Raw genomic sequence first — 22303 nt, 5'->3', positions numbered from 1 at the left:
GTGTCGGACATGTATCTAATGTGGACACTCCTTGGACGACCGTGTCGGACACGTATTCAATGTGGACACTCCTTGGACGCCCGTTTAATGCCGATATATAGCGCATACAACTAAAAATATATATATACCTATTTTTATTTTACTTTTTCTATACATATGTAATATACGATAATAAATATTTTAGCTTTCTTTTTGACAATATAAATAAATTATGTATGGTGGAAATTTTTTTTTTAAAATATATAAACTATCAATGAAAATTTTACTAACTTTCATTCGTATGAAGAAATATAATAATATTTTACCAAAATTAATATTTTATATATAATAAAAATATATTATGTTAGGATTTGGTTAGATTCGTAATTGAATCCTATTTGGATTAGAATTAATATTTAAATCTGTTGGAGATAAATTAAGATTTAAATATTAATTAGAGGATAAACCTAACTAGATTAGGATTAATATTTAAATATATTAGAGATTGATATAAGATAGATTTAGATATTAATTAAAGTATGAATCCTAAATATATTAGGATTGGAGTACCTTTTAAGTTGAGCATTATAAATAGGCATTGTGGCTCTCTTTTTGGGATGGGTACGGTCAAGAGAAAAAAAAAAAGAGTCTCTTGTGGGGTGTGTCGTACCCGAGAGAAAAAGTGAGAGAGAGAGAGTTAATGAGTTGAGTGCACCTAGTGCACGGGTGCGCGTGGATGATTGTCTTCTTTGTGGAATTATAGAAGACAAGAGAATGGTAGGAGAGATTCAAGAAAGAGGGCTCGGGTTGTAGCTACTCTGTGCAGAAGAGGAGTCAGGTGTAATCTTCTCTTATTTAATAAATCTTATTTTACCCGCATATTTTCTGTTTTGGTTTTTTCTCTCTTTTATGATTGTATCAGTTTTTGCTGAGGAGACGGGTTTATGGTAAAAACCCGATTTGATGTTTCCGTTGCAGAATCCCAACCATCGGTATCGGATTCACAGCAGTCGGTATCGGAGTGGGTTGCGGATTCACAAGATCCGGTATCAGGGCGAGTACCGGATTCCCAACAAGTGGTATCAGAGCTAAAGGTTATTGATCCGAGGGAGAGATCGACGAAGATGGCCATGAAATTCGAAATCGAGAAGTTCGACGGCAAGAACAATTTCGGATTGTGGCAAATTAAAGTACGGGCGATCCTCGTACAGCAAGAGTTAGATGAAACGTTGAACGGAAAAGAGGCGAAGCCGGCGGAGGTCACGGATGCGGCATGGACGAAGATGGAGCGGAAGGCGCTGAGTACGCTTCATCTATTATTAGCAGATGAGGTTCTTTACAACGTAGCCAGTGAGACGACACCAGCGAAGTTGTGGAAGAAACTAGAAGATCTGTATATGACCAAATCCTTGACGAACAGGTTATATCTGAAGCAGCGATTGTTTACGCTGCGGATGCAGGAAGCGGTAAGCCTACATGATCATCTGAACGAGTTCAACAAGGTGGTGGCCCAGTTGACTAGCATCGGAGTCAATCTGGATGACGAAGATAAGGCGCTGATTTTACTATCTTCGCTACCGGCGACATATGAGCATCTGGTGACCACGTTGCTTTATGGCAAGGAGACCATAAGCGTGGAGGCGGTCACGGCGGCGCTTCTCTCGAACGAGATGCGGAAGATGACTCAGGAGTCCGGCACACAGAGCCGGGATACAGCTTTGGTGGTGAGAGCGAAGAAGGAGGCGACAACATCAGCGACCGGAGATCGACAGAAGAAGCCGATATCTGAGGTGGAGTGCTTTTACTGTCACAGGAAAGGGCATATAAAGCGCAACTGTAGAAAACTTCAGGATGATCTGAAGGAGTTAAAGCGACAGAAGGAGAAAACTGTCGTGAACCAGGACGAGACGGTATCAGCGACGGCACAGACGGCAGAGTCGGAGATGTTCGATTCTGATGTGCTATATGTGGCGACCGGAGGTGCGAAAATTTCGGATGACGCGTGGGTGCTCGATTCGGCGTGTTCTTTTCACGTATGCCCGGAGAAAGAGTCTTTTGCAACCTATAAGGCGATCAAAGGTGGAAAAGCTCTAATGGGGAACGGGACGACGTGCAAAGTTTTGGGAGTCGGCACGGTGAAGATCCGAATGCATGATGGGGTCGTGAGGACGCTGACAGGTGTGCGATACGTTCCTGGATTGAAACGAAATTTGATCTCGTTACGCGCATTGGACTCGAAGGGTTGCGATATTTCGGCTTCAGGTGGAGCTATGAGGGTCCAAAAACGAGATCGGGTCGTGTGCGAGGCGAACAAGTATGGGAACTTACACGTTCTGAACGGGAGCATAGTCAGAACGGAAGCAAAGACGGTTTGGGTTCCAAAAGTTCGCGGAGGTGCAGTCGCTCGAGGCGGAGCGGCGGATGCGGCGACATCGAGCGGAGGAGACAAGCTCAAGGTGGAGCTTGCATGGTGAGCTCGACGTGACGGTTGAAGATTACAAATCCAACCAAGGTGGAGATTGTTAGGATTTTGGTTAGATTTGTAATTGAATCCTATTTGGATTAGAATTAATATTTAAATTTGTTGGAGATAAATTAAGATTTAAATATTAATTAGAGGATAAACCTAACTAGATTAGGATTAATATTTAAATCTATTAGAGATTGATTAAGATAGATTTAGATATTAATTAAAGTATGAATCCTAAATATATTAGGATTGGGGTACCTTTTAAGTTGAGCATTATAAATAGGCATTGTAGCTCTCTTTCTGGGATGGGTACGGTCAAGAGAAAAAAAAAAGTCTCTTGTGAGGTGTGTCGTACCCGAGAGAAAAAGTGAGAGAGAGAGAGAGAGTTAATGAGTTGAATGCACCTAGTGCACGGATGCGCGTGGATGATTGTCTTCTTTGTGGAATTATAGAAGACGAGAGAATGGTAGGAGAGATTCAAGAAAGAGGGCTCAGGTTGTAGCTACTCTGTGCAGAAGAGGAGTCAGGTGTAATATTCTCTTATTTAATTAATCTTATTTTACCCGCATATTTTCTGTTTTGATTTTTTCTCTCTTTTATGATTGTATCAGCTTTTGCTGAGGAGACGGGTTTATGGTAAAAATCCGATTTGACGTTTCCGTTACGGAATCCCAACCATCGGTGCCAGATTCACAGCAGTCGGTATCGGAGCGGGTTGCGGATTCACAAGATCCGGTACCGGGGCGAGTACCGAATTCCCAACATATTATTATATTAATAATATTATATTTTATTAATGGTGTTCATGCCGTGTCAGTGTTCTAATTTTTTGAAAGTTGTCGAGTCGCGGTGTCCGAGTCGTGTTATGTCTCGTGTTCCATATCAGTGTCCGTAACGTCTAGGTTTCTACACTACGTAGCAGCATTTTTTTGTTTCGTGGCTTATCCTACTCACATAAAACACTTCAATTGGTAGTATTTTCCTTTTAACCTCTTATACTCAGATTGTTTTCAGATTGGAGTCTGCTTAAAATTAGCTTTTTTACTTGTAATGATTTGATACTATTATTGCAAAATTAACAGAGTTAGAGCCATATAAGGATAGCTCTCTAGGTTGTGATAGAATCTTCCTATTTTCTTATTCTTTTTTTTTTATTTGAGAGATAGATAGCATGCTACCCGCTTGGTTTATTTCATTTAGAAATAAACGTAGCTAAAAATCTTTCTATTTTCTAACTTTAGTTTTTATTAACAAATCAAAGTCTTGTGCCATCTTCTAGTGATTCATTAACAGAACTGTTTTTTTTTTTTTAAAAATCTCTAAGAAGCATTTCTACGATTTTTCGAAGCTTATATGTTAAATATAAAATTATATAAACACCGTTTGCTAATGACTTAAGCTTTTAGAACATAATGATTGTTTCACATAACATCCGAATAGGAGGTCTTGAGTTCGAGCCACCCAAGCTCTTAGTATTATTAATTTTCTCTCATTTAATTCAAATTCATATTATGAGCCTTCCAAAAAAAAATTTTAGGAAGAGTATTAAATATAAAAATTTTGGGAAGAGTATTAAATATAAAAATATATAAACACTGTTTTATAAAAACTTAAGCTTTTAGAGTACTCGCCTCTACATTTCACTTACATGAGTATCAATGGTCTAGCAACACTTCCTCCTGATTTGCAGCTATGCAGTGCTTCATATTTAATAACTTTGTAACTTTTGTCATAAGGGATCATATTATATCTTCAACCTTAACTAATTTTTCTATTTGATCCTTAATCACATGCTAAGCTTATGCCATTATTTTAACATGATTTTCTCGATAAAGTAAACCAAGCAAAAAATCATACTTTGTATTAACAGAGAAAAAAAATAACGAAACTTGAGAAAGAAGACGAAATAAAGAAGAAAAAGAACACACACACTGCAAAGGTGTGCGGAGATACACATTAGTCCACAAATTAAGCTCCTTGATAATCTTCAATGTAATTATGATTAGAACATGATTTGGTAGAGCATTTTTTTTTTCTTATTCTTGCATTCACTGCTTGGTATCTTGCAAGAGTAATTTCTAAATTAGAATTAATTTGTAGAATAGTGTCTATGAGCATTTCAGATATCTGTAAAAACTCTTTGAACTCCCATGGATATAAAACACTATCCACGTCCCACCAAGTAAGTGGTTCGTCACAATCTCTCTTTTCCTTTATCGTGGGTCCCTCTCATTTTCTATGGTGGAGCCTACTTTTCTTGCCCTCTACCTCATTTTTATAATAGTCTTGCTTAATGCTTTTTTCCTGCTTATTCTTGTACAATTCTCTTGTATGCTTTACTTTCCCACCCTACTCCTGCCATCTTCATCCTTTTGGTGATTGCTTTATTACATTCATCCTTGAAACTTGCCATCCGAACTCGATGCCAACTATTGCAATTACTACTTGCAGAACACATGTGTTGGTTTCTACCATGGCGAATTTATGACCTCACTTACCTTATTAAATCGGCCTTTGTTTGATCTTGTCACTGGCCGTCGACGTTTGCTGGATCCGGGATTGATCTGGTCGTACCCTTTCTCGGCTCACTCGCAAATTTTTTTCCCACTTTTGAACGCTCAAAATTGGATTAGGGTGCCTAGAAGCATTGTTCCAAGGTGAGATGAATTCGAAACTCACTTTAGAACGCTCGATATTGCCGAAGGAGTATCCGAATAGGATTTGGGCCTTGGTTCTAGATGCTCAGAATTACTGTAGCAATCCAAAATTTAGTTGGTATTTAAGTCGGTGGATTTGATGAGTCAGCATGATGATTTATTAAATTTAATCATTAAAGATTTCGGATGCAGGAACTGGGCGACTAGAAAGTAATTTGGATATGACCGTGAAGGATTTCGAAAGATGGGGTGCAATAGGGACCATCCGAAATAGCATGAATAGGAGGTTTCGGATGCCCGAAACATTTAGGGGTCATTTAGTAGAATAGCGGAGATAATTTTAACTATTTTCGGTTTACTTGAGAATCAAACACTAATAAGTAAGAGATTAAGAACAGTGCAAAATGTTTAGGGGCACGTTGCAAAACGCGCCAAAGTTGAGGAGGCTTCTTACATTTTCACCATCAGGAAACCCTGGTTTCTTCCGGCCGTTGGAGATATCATCCCAACGGTCACAAAAGAAACTCTCTCATCTGCATCCCATCTCAACCTCCATCCAATGGCGGTTCTCCACTGCAACCCCGACCTCTTCCTCTCCCCCTCCCCCTCATTCTCTTCGCGCCAAAACCATCCCCGAAACCCTAAATTTCCAAAGGTCAGCAAATCGAAACCCTTCCCTCTCCTCTGCTTCTCCTCCTCCTCCTCCTCCTCTCGAGCCCCCGATGGATCTTCTTCTCCGGAAGAAGCTCCCGAGACGAGGATTTCGAAGCAATCCTCGTGGGAATCGAAGGACTCGGAGGGGAACGATTACTTGTATCGCCTCGGAAAGGAGTCGGATAACATGAACATCGCAGTAGGGGCTCGGCAAGGCGTGATTGATGATCTCTTTGTGGGACAGTTCCTTGGGAAGGATTGTAAGATTCTCTTTGTTTTAATTTTATTAGGGATTTTAGGGCTAATACGTTTCATCTAAGATGGAATTGGGGCTTTCTCATGTAGTTGTTTGCTTCTTGTTTGGTTGTTTATGTGTGCAGCGGATATCGTGTTTGATTACCGGCAGAAGGCGACGCGGTCGTTCGAGTATCTCGAGGGCGATTACTACATAGCCCCCGTTTTTCTTGTGAGTTCTTGTTCTTTTGGATCATTTACTTCGAAAATAAGGTTGTTAATTTTGAGTTCTTCTTGTTTATGATGCTGGCCTTATATGGAGTGCCATGGTTTTGATCTGTTACAAATTCACATTTGAAAATAGCTACATATGGAATAACAAGTAGAGGAGCACAGTAGTAAAGAATTAATACAGAATATTGGGCCAAATTCGACAGGGTTAAGCTTTTGAGTTAATGGGTTTTGTCACATCGTCGGGATTATGTGGACTTGAACTCAGCTTGAACTTCCCTAACAAACTATGTACTTGATTGGTATTGTTTTTCTTTTTCCGCTCTTTATGAAAGGGTTCAAGTTGAAGCAACTCAACCTGCTTCATTCATAAGCAAGAAAACAAAATCACAAGGAAAAGGGAATTGACACAAAAATGTACAAGCTAAGGCACGTCATGGTTTATGCTTCTAGTTTTTATGATTTTAAATACTTATATATTAAAAACATGAGAAATGATTTGGTACTTTATTTTATAAAAAATAAAAAAGATCTTAACCGTTGATCAATAAAGGGTAATGTGTTATTTTAACATATAGCAGGTTAAAAGGTTACTTCATGTAGAGGGTATTTTTTTAATTAAATATCACAAAATTTAAGAAAGTTTTGATTGATATCATAAATTTAGGCATTAATTTTGCACTAATTTAAGTATTAATTTAAGAAAGTGATTGATATTTCATATTTAAGCATTAATTTTGCACTAATTTAGGCATTAATTTTAGGAATTTTAGAATTCCTATAATTTAGGCATTAATTTAAATTTTAGGAATTTTAGAAATAGTATTATTTCTAAATATGTTGAATTGAAATATTAAATATTAAATATTTAAATTTAAAAATATTAAATTTAAATTAGAGGAATTTTTTATTACTTTTTTTAAAAAATTTTAATGTCGGTAAATGTTTAAATTCAACATATTTAATCTGTTTAAGAAATTTTTAAATTCCTCTAGTTTAGACATTAATTTTGTATTGTTAATTTAAAAAAATTTGAAAGTTGGTAAATATTTAAATTTAACATATTTAATATGTTTAAAACATTTTAGTAATTTTCTAATTTAGACATTATTTTTGTATCGCTATTTAAAAATTTTTTAATGTTGGTAAATATTTAAATTTAGCATATTTAATATGTTTAAGAAAATTTTGAAACAACGAAACATCTGTGAATGGAGAGGAAAGATAGAGAGAGAAAAAGAAAACAGAGAGAAAAAGGGTTTTGATAATATAGTTGAGGTAAAATTATTTAATACGTGATAATTACCCAAGTATTAAAAGACCAGAATATCCCTCTTTAGGGTACTTGATAATTGGTACCTTTCTTAAAGTGACATGTTATTGTAAGTTACAACTTAAAAAAAATTAAATCTGAGCCGTAGAATAGAAATGAATGAACGGTATCGAAAAATAACGAGTATAGAAGCACTACTCTAAAAACATAGGTTTGAATGACTTTTACTTTTATTTGGGCAAGCTAGTTTACCTGATTCTTTTCTAAGATGTAGGCAGAGAAAGGCCCGAAATCTGGCATATGAGAAATTTTAGCTGTTTTAGATAGAATACATATTTTATACTTGGTATGAGGCATGTAATGAAGTTACCAGTTTTTGAAGAGTATAAATGCAAATAAGATATTATTGCAGCGTAAATATGTGAACATATGTGAAAAATCTGTAAGTTTACTTCTTAATAATCACCCGTACCTGTTTGTTTGTAATTAACTACACTATATCACACTTAACTATAATGATGTTCTCACTTTCTACACTATTTTTTTTGCCAAATCCTCCATTTTACTTTGAATTTTATAGCAATCCCTGCATGCCTCATGCTTTCATCAACAAAAGTTGTATTCTTTGTCGAACAGCTAGAATATTTCCAAGGAGATTTTTTGGGAGAATTTGTTGAGCATTAGTTATGGGACTAGAATATAACAAGACCTCATGTAGCCCTACTTGCCAATTGGTCTCATGCTTTCATGATAAGTTCTTGTTGTGGATTTTCTTTTTTTTAGCGGTTTTACACAAATTCTTTCAGGGCCTTTTCATCTTTGAGATGTGCTTTAGCTGCTTCATTTTGTTGGAGACAGCTTGGATGATGACATGTAAAATGACATTTATCAAGAATACTGTGCTGCATAAATTTTTGCTTTTTGCCTATATAGCTTACTAATTGTACATGTTCTTTTCTTCATTGCTGGTTCTTAACCAATCAACCTCAAGTTTCAACTACGATGTCTTGTGCATTCATAAGAAATTCTTTTGTAGGATAGTGTCAACCTAATTTATTGCAATTGCTATAAATGTTCTCTAGTTGCAATGAGCAACCAAAACAATATGTTCTCTTTTGCATCGTTGCATAATATTAGCTTCTTAATCTCGCTTGTTGTGTCATTAATAATTTAGCACCTATTATTGAAATCGTATCATGCGTGAATTAACCTCTAGCCCTGCTGGGATTTTGGAGAGGACATTTTCAGCCCTCTATTTTATTAAGTTGATTCCTGCTGATGGTGGGTTGTTTATAAAAATTGTCAGCACTTAGGGCTGGACCGCCCAAGCTTCGAAAAATCATTAAAAAAAAATAAAGTTACACCCTAACAATGTGTCCATTTCAAGCAGCCATCTATGCTTATTTCCATCAGTTTTTCTTGCAGCCATTCATCATATGAAAGCCAAAAAACCTCAAATGCCCCTCCACTGGTTTCGAAGATATGGGTAAAATATGAGCTCGTAAGGATGATGTGACAGTCAAGTGCTAATAGTTATTATAAAAAAACTCACAAAATTGTGGGCTGGGTGATTGATAGAAACGAGTGGCTTGTTTTAATTGTTAAATAATACAAAACAACCGCTGTACTTTAAAAGCTTAAATTGATAGAGGACGGTATTTAAATATTTTTATATATAACACTTTCCCTCATGTTTGGGCTCGAGACTTTTTGTAGGCCATGATACGGACAAATTAAATAGGAGGAATTAATAATGTTTGGAGCCTGGCGTAATTCGAACTCAGGACCTCCTGCTCTGATACCATGTTAAATAATACGAAACAACCGTTGTTCTCTAAAAGTTTAAGCTGATAGAGAACGGTATTTAAATACTTTAATATTTAATATTAACTTTTGAAAGTTGAAACTATGGGCGGTTATCTACAAAAGTGTGTAGTTTAGGTTGTAATTTCCTCAAAAGGAGAATATGTATTTCACTAATTGGAGAAAATTTTATTTATTATATTTGCTTTGTTTTACCTCTTTTCACTGCATTATTTTATTCAATAGACTATTTTTCTCTCTTGATAATTTTTGTTGCCTCCCAACATTGATTAATAGATTTGACAAAATACATTTCTTATTTTCTACAGGATAAAATTGGTAAGCACTTTAAACTTGGCTTGGATTTTGCAAGCCTTGAATTTAGTGAGGTATTATGAAGCTGAAAGAACTTTTCTCTGTTTTTTTTTTGCCTTTTGATCTTCTACATGTTGTGATGTTTTTCATATTTGAAGATTATAGAGTTAGGTGTTGAAATGATTTTTTTTTTGCTTTATTGTTTAGCGTACATCCTTCGAATTATATGGAACTGATTCATGTGACTCTTTTACTTATTTGATTGTCCAGAAAGGATACGACTATCAAAATTTGTTGATTTCTCCATCTTGACTAACCCCTAGTATCGAGAAAATTTTATTTTCTGTTTCTTCGAATTTTTTGGCTTAAACAATGCCGAGTACAAACAATGCCGAGTACATACTTTGAGGTATCAACAAGCCAATGTAATTTAAATGGATGAACTTTGACAAATTTTTTTCATCACTGTAATCTGGAACCAAATCTCTCAATGTGATGTCTGGTCATGAAAATTTAGATGACTCCACTCTTGTGGCATCTTGAACTTCAAATATGCATTGTAATTTTTGGTAATTGAAGGTCATGATTATAGTGAATAACAAGAATTAGTGATAAGGCCTTTTTATGTTTCAATCGTGAAAGTAAGATTTGATACATGCATTTGACAATTTATCTGATGTAGGTCCCTTCTTTAAAGGTATGTCCCTTTTTTTCGCCCAATTGGTTCTAATGCAAGTGGACAAGTTGATTTGATCCCAACTTATTTTAGACTCCTTTCTAATTGACCCTCCTGATCCATAGGCTATCGTTTGATTTGTATTATGGAAGGAAAGATAACAGTGTGATCCGGTTGATACTGAGTTTAGAGGATTTTCTCTGGGAGCTAATGAAATGTTCTCTAAACACATAGATCTGAGGTAGCATGTATTCTAGGCTTGTCAAATTCTCTCAAGTTATCAATTAAGTTTAATAAAAGCCTGTAAACCTAAATTCCTCTAGTGTGCCGTTTGTTAAGTGCCCTGTTCTGTTATTAATATGCCATCATTATTGTAATAACATTTTATTCTTTTGCAGCATGCCACATTGTGAAGAACTATATTGCTCATCTTCTCAACATTAAGGTTCCTCTAATATTAGGTAAGAGAATATGTGTTTTCATCATCTTGACTCTCATCTGACAACTTTGAGATGGAATCAATTATCTTTCTACTGAGGAACCCTTATAACTCATCTGCAATTAAGAACTCGTTTTTGATTACTTTTGTTGTTCACTTGATGGTCATAAGATCTCTAATATAACGATAGTTCTCAAGACTTTTCAAACCTAAGTCATGTTTTTCTTGAGCTTACAAAGTTCCTGTGTATTATAGTACCATTTGGATTCTCTATTTGGCAAATTTAAGAATACTAATGTGATGTAGGTATATGGGGAGGAAAAGGACAAGGGAAAACATTTCAAACTGAGCTTATTTTTCGAGTGATGGGAATTGAACCAGTAATTATGTCTGCCGGGGAGCTTGAATCTGAGAAAGCAGGTTAAGATGCTTCTTTTATATATTTCTAAATGCAGATTAATGGCGGCATCATTGTTATTAATTTTTCTTCCATCAATAGATTATCGGAGTTCTTCTATTGTAGAATGCCTTCAATGGCATAACTTTTTAAAGATATCCCAGCTTTGAAAATTTGTTCATTAAACTATAACAAGCATGCAAGTACTAATAATGACTAGTTGATTTTCCGTAAGATTTAGAGATTGAACTAATTTGAGATGCATCTTTGACATGAATTGTATAAGACTGTTAACTTAGCCTAGTGAATTCAATATTATTGAAGAGTAAACGAAGCTTTAATTTTGCTTGCGATATCTGTGATATCATATAATTATGCTTGCGCGGTCTTAGTTTTGCCCATTATTTTTGCAGGAGAACCGGGAAGGCTCATACGTGACCGGTATAGAACAGCCTCACAAGTGATTCAAAACCAAGTAAGAATTCCTTGGTTACTTGCATTAAGATTTACGATGTTCTAATGGCTTTGCTTCAAAAGATGTTAAGCTAACTATTTATAGGTTCATTTGCTAAACAAATAGTTACTAAGGCTATGTTTGGTTGGGGGATAAGGGTGGAATAAAGGGTTTATTCCACCCTTATCCCCCAAACACAAACAAAAAATGGTGGGAACACTAATTCCCTCCTTAACGGGCTATTCTAGAATAGCCCGTTAAGGGGTGGGAACACTAGCGTTCCCACCTCTAGTGTTCCCACCCCAAGGTGGAATAAGCTAGGATAACCCAGCTTGTTCCACCCGTGAAGAGAGATAGAGAGAGAGAGTGTGTGTGTGTGTGTGTGTTTGTGTGAGAGTGTGAGTGAGTGAGAGAATTTTTAATTTATTATAAAATTTAAATTTCGTAAGTTTAAAAATTAAAATTTATAATTTTTAAAATTACAAAATTTAAAATTTTAAAATTTGAAATTTAAATTCTATTTTAAAATTAAATTTTTATGTTTTATAGTTTAAGATTTATTTTTTTAAGTTTTATAGTTTAAAATTTTAAATTTTAATTTGTTGAANTGAGATTTTAAAATTTTAAATTTTAATTTTGATTTTTAAAATTTAAAAGTTTATATTTTAAAATTTAAAAATATAAATATAAAATATAAAAATTCAAATTCTAATATAAAGAAAAGAATAATATTATTATTTTTTATTTATAATTACCCACTTTAATTCTTATTCCATCTTACCTAACCAAACGCTATTTTTTTTATTTTCAGGAATAACCCAATTTGCATCCAAACGCAAAATTGATCTAATCCCCGCTTATACCTCAATTTATAACTATCCCCGGAATACCCACTTTTTGCTTATCCTCAAACCAAACGATACCTAAGTGCACCAACGCGCGTCCCTCGCCATCCCCCGAAAAAAAACCCCGAAAATAAAAAACACACGAAATGAAAAAACGGGGCGATAAATAATTGTTTCTATGCAGTTTAAAACAAATTGATTTACATGTGCTGTTTCAGCTATAAACTCTATGCTATAGTTATTACCCACTAAACTTGAATGTCTACTATTAATTTGCCTTCACCGTTGCTACTCGAGAATTACAATGGTGTTATATAGAATTTTGTTGTGTGCTCTCACGACTCCTGGCTGATCCAGGGAAAGATGAGCTGTTTGATGATCAATGATATTGATGCTGGGCTGGGAAGATTTGGTGAGTGATTTGTGCAATTTGTGCAATAAATCTAATAATTCCTAACTTTTAGTATTGCACGTATATCTAGTAATAAAAAGAACAAGCAAACAGTGATGCACCTTCCATTTTGTTAAATAAAGTACTCCAGCATTAACCTTTTTAAGCAAATATATTTTTTAACTCCACTTTTCTATTAGACCTTTTTGACTTGAGTTGGCTTGAAATTGCTTTTTTTTTTTGTCTTAAGAGCCATATATGGAACCTTACAACTAGGATTGTTAAAGCAATTTGTGACACTTTGACTCCTTTATTTTGTTTGCCAGGAAACACACAAATGACAGTAAATAACCAAATTGTTGTTGGAACCCTGATGAATCTGTCAGATAATCCTACTAGAGTAAGCATTGGGCAGAAGTGGAGAGAATCAGATGTCACACATAGAGTACCCATCATAGTAACTGGAAACGATTTCTCAACTCTTTATGCTCCTTTGATTCGTGATGGACGGATGGAGAAATTCTATTGGTATGTGCCTTGTCATGCACTAGCATCTGCCTCTGGTTCAATTATTATAACAGAAAATTCGAGTGTCATGTCATTCCTATAATCAATTCTTTTATAGTTTAATCAATATAATCATACCCAATCCTCCTACATCCGCAAGTTGATTGTGATATTGGAAACCCAAGATTATATGTCATCAAGTAAGGACCGAATGATTAAACAACTTTAAGTGGAATTAACAGGCTATCTGCAATAGATTTCAATGAGAAGGTAATATCTGAATCTTAGGGGTGATATTAACAGTTATGTAAATCACGTGTCACAACACATGATAGAGAAAATGCAACAGGAAGTAAAAGCATATTTTGTAATGATGCTGTGAGAAAATTGCAGAGTTTTGGTTAAACTCATCCGATGCAGAACTCCTTCAGACACATACTTATTTGATATACTTTAAAAAATGTTGACTGCATGACAAAAAGAAAACTTTGTGAACAATTATCTTGTGTTTGTTGGATGTAATGTTATTGGAATTGGATTTGAGTTGGTGATGGAACCCCATGACTATGATACTTCGGCAAGTACGGACAGTGGGCACTATGTTTTGTTGGTTACCAATATTCAGGTTGTAAAGAAACCTAACAATCAAACAGTCACCTTAGTTGAAATGTATCATCAATTAATGAAACTGCTCACTATTTTTAGTTGCATAAATTGAGGTTACTTGCCTAAGACAGGTAACTTAACTGGTTTTCAAACGCAGGCTTACTGTCAATTTTTGCCAAGTCAAAACTTGAAAAATGGCAGGAAACCAGCAATTGGTTACTTCAATTGTTATTTTTTTTATTCTTGATTTGTCAGTCTCTGAATAGTTTCTACTATATATAGAAACTTGCGCAAAAAAAACAAATTACTTATACAGCATCATGCTTTTTAAAACTTCCTTTAGGCACCCTAGGCATGATTTCAATCAACTGCTAATAATCTAACAAAATACATCCTGTTTCATACAACTTTTTCTTATAATTATCCCTTGATATCCAATAGCATTTACTTGTTATAGTATTCTTTACATACTTCCATATGTAGCGAGAAGATAGTAACTAGAAGATCTTCCTCAATTGTTCTATTCAAGTCCTTTTTGTTGCTCCCTATGACTTTCTCACGATTCGTTCTATGAAATTCTATTGTGCTTATTTTATTTCTGATACTTCTATGTGTAATCAGGCAGCCAGACCGTGAGGACATTATTAACATTGTTAACCATATGTATGTTAAAGATGAAATATCCAGAGAGGAAGTCATAAGAGTCGTGGACACTTTTCCCAACCAAGGTAATTTTACTCTTTTATTTTCCGTAACAGTATTTCTTTTAAATGCTTGTTTTGTAAAAAAATTTGCAAACAAATTGACAGCCATGATCTGTTTATGGCTAGGAATTTCTTATAATATTCAGACTTCAAATTAGATTAGGTTTGATTATATTTAGAATTAAGATTATTTCTTTCTTCAAGAGTGGGGTTTTAATTAAATACTTTTAGGGATTTTAATCATGTAATTAGGATTGTGCCTGTGGCCTATAAGCAAGGATTAAAGTGCCCATCGGCACGGACCGTATCTACCGTGCCATATCGTGCCCAGCAAGATATCGGCACGATACAGCCCTCGTACTGATGGCACAACTCAAAACTCTCTATTGAAATTAGTAAGTAATTTTCTCAATAAAGTTTAAAAGATTTGATAAAAATACATAATAAATAATTGACATATTTTGTTGCTAAAGAAAATAAATATTTCATGCTATTACGTATCGGTACACATAAATTTTTTGTGATCGACACTCATCGGCACGGCCCGGCATGCATTGTACCGTACCGTGCCGGCAAGTTTTCGGCACGACCCTGTGTTACAACATTTAAATCCTTGTCTATAAGTAAGATGCCTCCCATCTATTGTAGTCATCAGCCACTCTTCTTACAAGCTTTTACCTTGGGCAAAGCGTAGAAGAGGTTCCTTTCACCTTTGATGGAAATCATTAACTCTGTCAAATGGTTTTTGCATATCAGTGTTATTTTTGTTCATTATTCTAGTGTCTTGGCTGTAATGCCTACTCTGTAAATATTCTTATTTATAATTTTCTGGTTGGTAATGATTTGAGACAGTAACAAGGTTCATTATGTGCTGTAGTCTGCATCCTAGAAGTCATGATTTTATAGGTTTCATTGAAAACAAGAAATACTTGCTGTATTCGAATGCCTTCTAGAAATACTTTTATATGGACTCAAATGTATTTTTTGAACGAGGAACTGAGAAAGCTCACAATAACTTGCTGAATAATTTTTCAAGTTTGTATGTGATGGTTCGGCCTTCAAACTTAAAGACTAGATAAAGAAAACATAGGCAAATCATTGATGATGCATAACGATGATGGTCAATGGTACTCGTAATAGCTAAATAGCTGTAATAGATTGAAATTTAGCAATAATCTCACAAAGAAAAAGTCGCTTCGTTTGTTAGATTTGGTAGAATAATTGTTACATCTACTTTGCCCGTCAGAAAGTTCTATGTTCTGAATAAGAACTTTGATCTCAAGAAAGAATCAAATTGCATATTTTGAGTTGCAGGCAATACCATACCAACAAACAGCGTATGTGTCACATATTTTTGCAACCAAAACATTTTACTACTCCTTTACTCAGGGTATTGGAAGTTTTGAGCTCATGGTAGTGGGACAAAAGGCTGAAGACCTATTAAACTACTGTCTTACTCAATTGGACCCTCATTTGATGCAACTCATAGTAGTATTTGTATTTTTACTTGTAAAGAATCTGGAATGATGAAAATTAAGGGTTAAATTTGAAAAATATTAGTCTTAACTCAATCGAACCCTCATCTGATTCAACTCACGGTAGTTTTTGGATAATTATTGAAAAAGAATCTAGTGTAATCTAGGATACTTAAAAAAAATTTGGGGATCATCAGTTTGGAAATACTAATATTTTCTGGAGTTAACCCTCAATGTCATCAAATATCTAAAAATTCATGAATTAAGCTTAAGACTCTGTAGATATAAAAGTTTTTTCACAAGATTTTCACTGATTTAATAAGTTGTATTATACTAGTTGAAAAATAGGGAAAACCAATGTTTGCAATTTCTACCCTTATGATCCACAAATTTCTTTATGCAAATTATTAAAGAAACTTAGAATAGATAAATCGAAGAGACACCGCAGTCTTTGTTTATAATTCTGTCAAATATTCTTGAACACTTTTGGATCTATGGAACATTTAGGTTAATGGCTTAGGAAAAAACATCTTCTAATAAATAATGTCAATAACACTGAACTACGTTATGTCAATCCTAAATGATGATCACAATGAGAAGATCCAGAAGGTTCACTCTTTTTCTGCCACTTATTATATTAGGTATTTTAACCTTCTATTTAGATAAGATGAGATTGATGGTTACTATTGGCAGAATCAAACTTTCCATCATTGTGAAGCAATGTCTGAGTTTATGCTTGCATATCGCTGGAATTTAAGCATTCTAAGTTTGTCAGTTGCTTGTCTTCTACTGACTGTATTCGAATGAAGGAACATGTACAACATAGATTGTTCCTTGTATGCCTTTGATCCATATTTCCACTGTGTAATATGATAATGCCTTTGATCCATATTTTTACTTTGTAATATGATACTTTGGTAATATTGAAACCAAACCATTCAGGTAAAAGTGTTAAGGTAACCTCTCTTCATCTATTTGTTAAACTTCTTATTTCCTTGTGCAGCTTTGGATTTCTATGGAGCTCTGAGGTCTAAAACATATGATCAGGCAATTTTAAAGGTAGGCACATATTGAAAGAGTTTGATTTATTGCCAGAGTTCATGTATCTAGATGCCAGTTTTTATCTATATCAACTAAAATGTTAGTTATGAAAGAATAGTAAGTATTGAAACTTGTCATTAGTATATGCATTTCCATCATTTGTAAGATAATTTTTAACTCAATAACAAAGATGACCAAACAACAAGCCATACCTAGTTTCAGGCTGGAGTAAATTTGCCTAGGCTGGCCTATAATTTGTATTACTACTGTGGCCTTGGACTTGCTCCAAATTTAACAGCGGGGCTGTGCATCAAATGAGAAATATCGAGCTAGGCTAGGTTAACTGAAGAAACTTAAAAACCCAGGCCCAGCCCTGTGAACCGTGTTAGGCCTGCTTGACTTGCCCTGAGCTATTAAAAACCAGGTTGCGCTTGTTGGGCAAATTTTGCTTGGATCTAATAGTTAGGATGTTAGTTGATTCTGACAAATGTCTAACTATAGACTCAAAATCTTCACTCTAATTTCGAATTATTATAGTTTTTCTTCCCAGTCGTTAATCATCCCGTACCTTTTTATTTAAGCTGTCAGAATAATTAGTTTTTATTGTAATAAGAATAAAGAATATTTTAGAAATTGTATCTGTACCATCTTTAATTATTTTGTAGATGTGTAGTGTTCTTCATGACTAATTTTGAGTTCTCTTCTTTAAGCTTGTTCAGTTTCAACTATGGAAAACTTCTTGAGGAAGACTTATATATATTTGTTGACCTTACAACTTGCAGTGGGTAACTGATATGGGTGGATTTGAAAAACTTGGTGAAAAACTTCTCGACAAAAGAAAGAAAGGCAAACTTCCTACTTTTAGTCCTCCCAAGGTAATTACTTTTCTGCACACATATACTTACATTTTGTACTTCAATTTCATAGTATATACGCAATCATTTTCTTCATAAATTTTTTCTGTAATTTCTACTAAGTGACATAAAATATTCGAAAATTCCCATATTGATCTACATATTTGTGGTAGACCCTATCAGTACAAAAGATTACTTAAATTAGGTAAAAATGTACAAAACATACTTTATTACACAACCATTCAATTTGTTTGATTTGGGTCAGTCAACGGTACTTTAATTTCAAAATTTAAACTAATTACTTTAATGAATTTATAATTACGAGAATTGCATATACTAAGTAAACATATAAAAATAAACGATGCATTCTAATTTTGATGTCAAAGTGCCCTTGATTGACTCAAATCAAACAAATTAAAAGATTGGGTAGCGAAATTAAAATTTTGCAAGGTTGAGTAGCCATTTCGAAATAATCCATAGTTTAGATAAGTTTTGTATGTTTAAGCTTCAATTTATACACTTTGAAGTTTAAAGTAGTAGACAACATTTTGGTTATTCACTGCCGGAGATTAACTGCCAACATAGGTTGCATCTCGTTCCAAAACCATGATTGGAAATACCCAGCAAATCCCCCACATAATTGTATTGTATAGGAATATCTTACAAGAAGAATTATATATTACAGCATGAGACGTAAATATTTATACTAGATTAGAAAGTTTGTCTGGATTTTTTATATGTTGTTTTAATCCAGATTTTAGAGCCTTCATTTGTTAATCTCTAAGTAATGCATAATATGATATCGGACTCTGAATAGGTGCTAATTCAAAGGACATTTTGTGATATAGACCATGAAAACAATATGCTGAAAGATGAGTGAAAATTTTCTATAGAGAAACTATTAGCAACCATACCGAAAGAAAGGGCAAACAACACAAAAAAAAAGGAAAAAAGGATTAGCCCATTGATTTGAATTACCAGTGCCAAATATATATTGGGAGTAAAGGGTTTGGGACCGAAGATCCTATATTGTACAAGTAGCCATGAAGATGCCATTCTCAAGTCTTAAACTCTTTTGTATCCAAAGGGCCGATAATTCTATTTGTTGGAAATAAGAAGGCAGCGGAAACTTACAAACTGGATAGTCAACGTATTCAGAAACCGAAATTAGATCGGATTACTTGTTTTACTAGCCTTCTTGGATCGTTCTGGTGTAGATGCTTCTAGATCTCCCACGTTTCTCGCCTTCTCCTACGCCTACGCCTCGCATTACGAATCGGGTGCGTCGGATACGGATGGGATGCGACGAATGCCAATCGAAGAGGGCTACCAGAGTCCTCTTCTATGTCCACACTTCAAAACCCGGGAACGTAGGTGGAAATCCCAGAGAGGAAGAAGAGAGAGAAGAAGGAAGATTCGAATTAGATCGTATTCGATCGTCCCTAACGGGAGAGAAAAATGGGGCATATTTATAGAATAACGGAATCCCTAAAATATCCTGAATCTTACAAAGACATTAGGATAAGGATTAATAAGAAACATAAAATTTATTCTTATCCTTAACTTATTAGGATAAATCCCAATCCACATCTTAAGTGGACCGGGTTAAATAAAAAATGCGCCAATGTGGACACACCACATGGCAACACTATTATTGGGCCTTCACACACATTATGTAAAAAAGAGCATGAACCCTGTACCATTCCAGCAATACAATGAACCAACGGGAGCACAACATATAAACAAGTCGATGTACTCTGGCTGCTGGGATACAAGGCTGATTTCAAGGGAGGAGGATTGCCCGGCCTCTCACTAGTAAATTACTTTTTCTCTTCATGGCAGCATGAATATCAAATTTTTTGAGAAAGTTTGAAGTGCTGGATGCATTGTGCATGGACGTTTCTGCCACAATTGAAGATGATGTCTGAAATGAGTCAACTTGACTCGCCTCAGGAATTCTTTGCACTTCATCATCTGCATCTTCATTGATTTTAGAAAGCAACTAGAGTTATTGGTGCATTTATATAAAGATCATTTGTGAGCATTTAACAAGAAAGCAATAACGCCACATCCCAATTTATATTTGAATGCAATCCAAAGTATCAAATCATGAAAACATTTTTCTTCGGCCTATTAAGTATAACATGACCAAGGCTTTGATAATTTTTTGTTTAACAAAAAATGGCATGAAAATGTAAATATTACCTATTTGTCTAAGAAACAATAAAAGTAGCTCTTTTAGAACCACAACAAATTCATTCATATCATCTGTAATCAATTAGAACACAAAGTTTGGATCTAAAAAATTTACTTGATTAGTTAAGAAACAATAAAAGTAGCTCTTTTATAACAACAAATTTGTTCATATCATCTGTAGTCAATCAGAACAAAAAGGTTGAATCTAAAAATTACACTTGATGTTCTCTTTAACCTGAAATAGATAGCATTGACAAGTCTGATTTGTCACGTCCGCTTCCATTTGGGTCTTTCGAGCTTCAAGAGATCCTACAGAGGAAAGTAAGTACGTGCTCGAATCGTCAGAAGCAACAGAGGTATTGTTGGGAACTGGTAGAGGGAGCATAGGGGAAGTGGGAGAGGTCTCAGATGTGGAGGAGAAGTGCTTTGGTGTTGCAGAGGGGAGGTGCTTTAGTGTTGTAGGCAAAGCATAGGATAGGGAGTGTCGAGAGATCTCAGAGGCTGGACACATCAGCATTGTGGACTCATGGATTGTTAGAGGGAAAAGGGAGAGGGAATGGATTGGAAGCAGGCTTTGTAGGAGAGGGACTGGGAATAGAGTACCAGGAGGTGGTGTTGGTGTAATTAGGCTGGGAGCAGATAGAGAACAACTAGGATTTAATATACAAATTCTATATCTAGGTTGGCACTTTGTAAATAGATAATATATAAACCAGCATTGGGGAAGAGCCGGGCTAGATCCTTTTTTTTTTTTTTTTTCATTTACTGGCCTGAATCTCTCTTGGATTATGAAAAATGCCTCATTTACTGCCCCAAATCTGTTTGTCCTCCTCTTGGGAGGTACAATGAGAGTAGAGTAGAACGAGAACCACATCTATTGTTTGTGTGAAATTGCTTCTTTTGTTATCTTACAAATGATTTGTGTCATTGTTTATTTGAACTGCATGTAAAACGACGGCATCTATGATCATCAGTTGCAACTAAATTAAATGGTTTTGATAATTATCAAACTAAATTTAGATACTCAGCAATCTATGCTTTTGGATTCTCAATTGCTTATAAAACCAGTGATCGAGGACTAGCACAGCAATATCATGTCAATTGTGGCTATCAAAGAGTGTTGTAAAGCAAGTAAAATTTGATTCAACAGTTACTTTCTTATACGTTCTTCCAACAGAAGAGTTAGTATTTCATATGAACAGATTGATTTTGCTTACTTATGACAGCAAACAGTGAAGGCATTACTTGAATCGGGGCATTCTCTAGTCAAGGAGCAGCAGTTGATTAATAGTTCCAGATTATCAAAAGAATACATGAAGAATATAGATGACTAGCGAACCCCTCGGCGAAATTTTTTGCGAAATTTATGAAGGGTGTGCTATCTCAATTTTTTGGCTATCTTTTTGCATGGTTGGTTAAAAAAAGGAAGGGTGAGATGGTCACAAATTATAAACATTACGTAGTATGTAAATGAATTTTTTTACTTTGCCTGCTACTTGTGACAGCATCTCAGTATGCATTATGGTATTGTTATCTTTTCTTGCTTTCTCTATAGTCCTTGTTTAGCTTTTCGGTTAACTACTACTACCCCCAATATATAAGTGAATTATTCCACAAAGTAACTAAACTAACATGCTAAATGCGTAATGTAAGTTTCTTGTCTTTTTACTCAAAAAGAGTGGGTAAATGACACTACTAATTCCTGAACTTTTTGTCAAGTTTAATTTTGATCGGTGAACTTTGAAGTTCGATATTTAACACTCTAATCTGTTGAAATTATTTAGCGTTGTTTTTTTGGTGGAAATTATTGGGTTTTTAACTTAGGTCTTTGTTACTGATAGGTGAAGTAAGTGTTTCCTACATCTGGTGCTTCTTCCTGTTCGTGCACAATGCATGTTTCAATTCTTGATTCCATCCCATTGTTCAATCGTCCTATTTATTAAGTTACAATCATTTTTCTATTTGGAGCTAAACCACGAGGTTGAAATTATGAAATGGATGGATTCATCGTGCATGAATATATAGATGCAGATGAACGAAGCACGAACAATAAATTTTTTTTTTTTTTTTTTCCTCCAGTAAGGACTAAAAGCGAAACATCT

General features: G+C 34.8%; 1 protein-coding gene across 2 annotated transcripts; it reads left to right on the top strand.

Annotated features, from left to right (window-relative positions):
- LOC109706530 (ribulose bisphosphate carboxylase/oxygenase activase, chloroplastic) lies at positions 5605-21815 on the top strand. 2 transcript variants are annotated; one of them, XM_020227436.1, is made up of 12 exons: positions 5605-6020; positions 6141-6226; positions 9631-9640; positions 10691-10753; positions 11038-11151; positions 11542-11603; positions 12785-12839; positions 13205-13346; positions 14553-14659; positions 17114-17169; positions 17934-18026; positions 21428-21815. In XM_020227436.1, the coding sequence occupies exons 1-12, from the start codon at positions 5666-5668 to the stop codon at positions 21533-21535; spliced, it is 1251 nt and encodes a 416-aa protein (XP_020083025.1). In that variant the 5' UTR covers positions 5605-5665; the 3' UTR covers positions 21536-21815. The 2 variants fall into 2 exon arrangements, with proteins under 2 accessions (XP_020083025.1, XP_020083024.1); XM_020227435.1 differs by having other exon boundaries at positions 5606-6020; positions 13145-13346.

The sequence above is a fragment of the Ananas comosus genome, linkage group 2, assembly GCF_001540865.1.
Source record: "Ananas comosus cultivar F153 linkage group 2, ASM154086v1, whole genome shotgun sequence".
In the NCBI taxonomy this organism is placed as follows: Eukaryota; Viridiplantae; Streptophyta; class Magnoliopsida; order Poales; family Bromeliaceae; genus Ananas; species Ananas comosus.
Note: the sequence above shows the minus strand (reverse complement) of the source record. Positions and strands in the feature narration are given on the sequence as shown.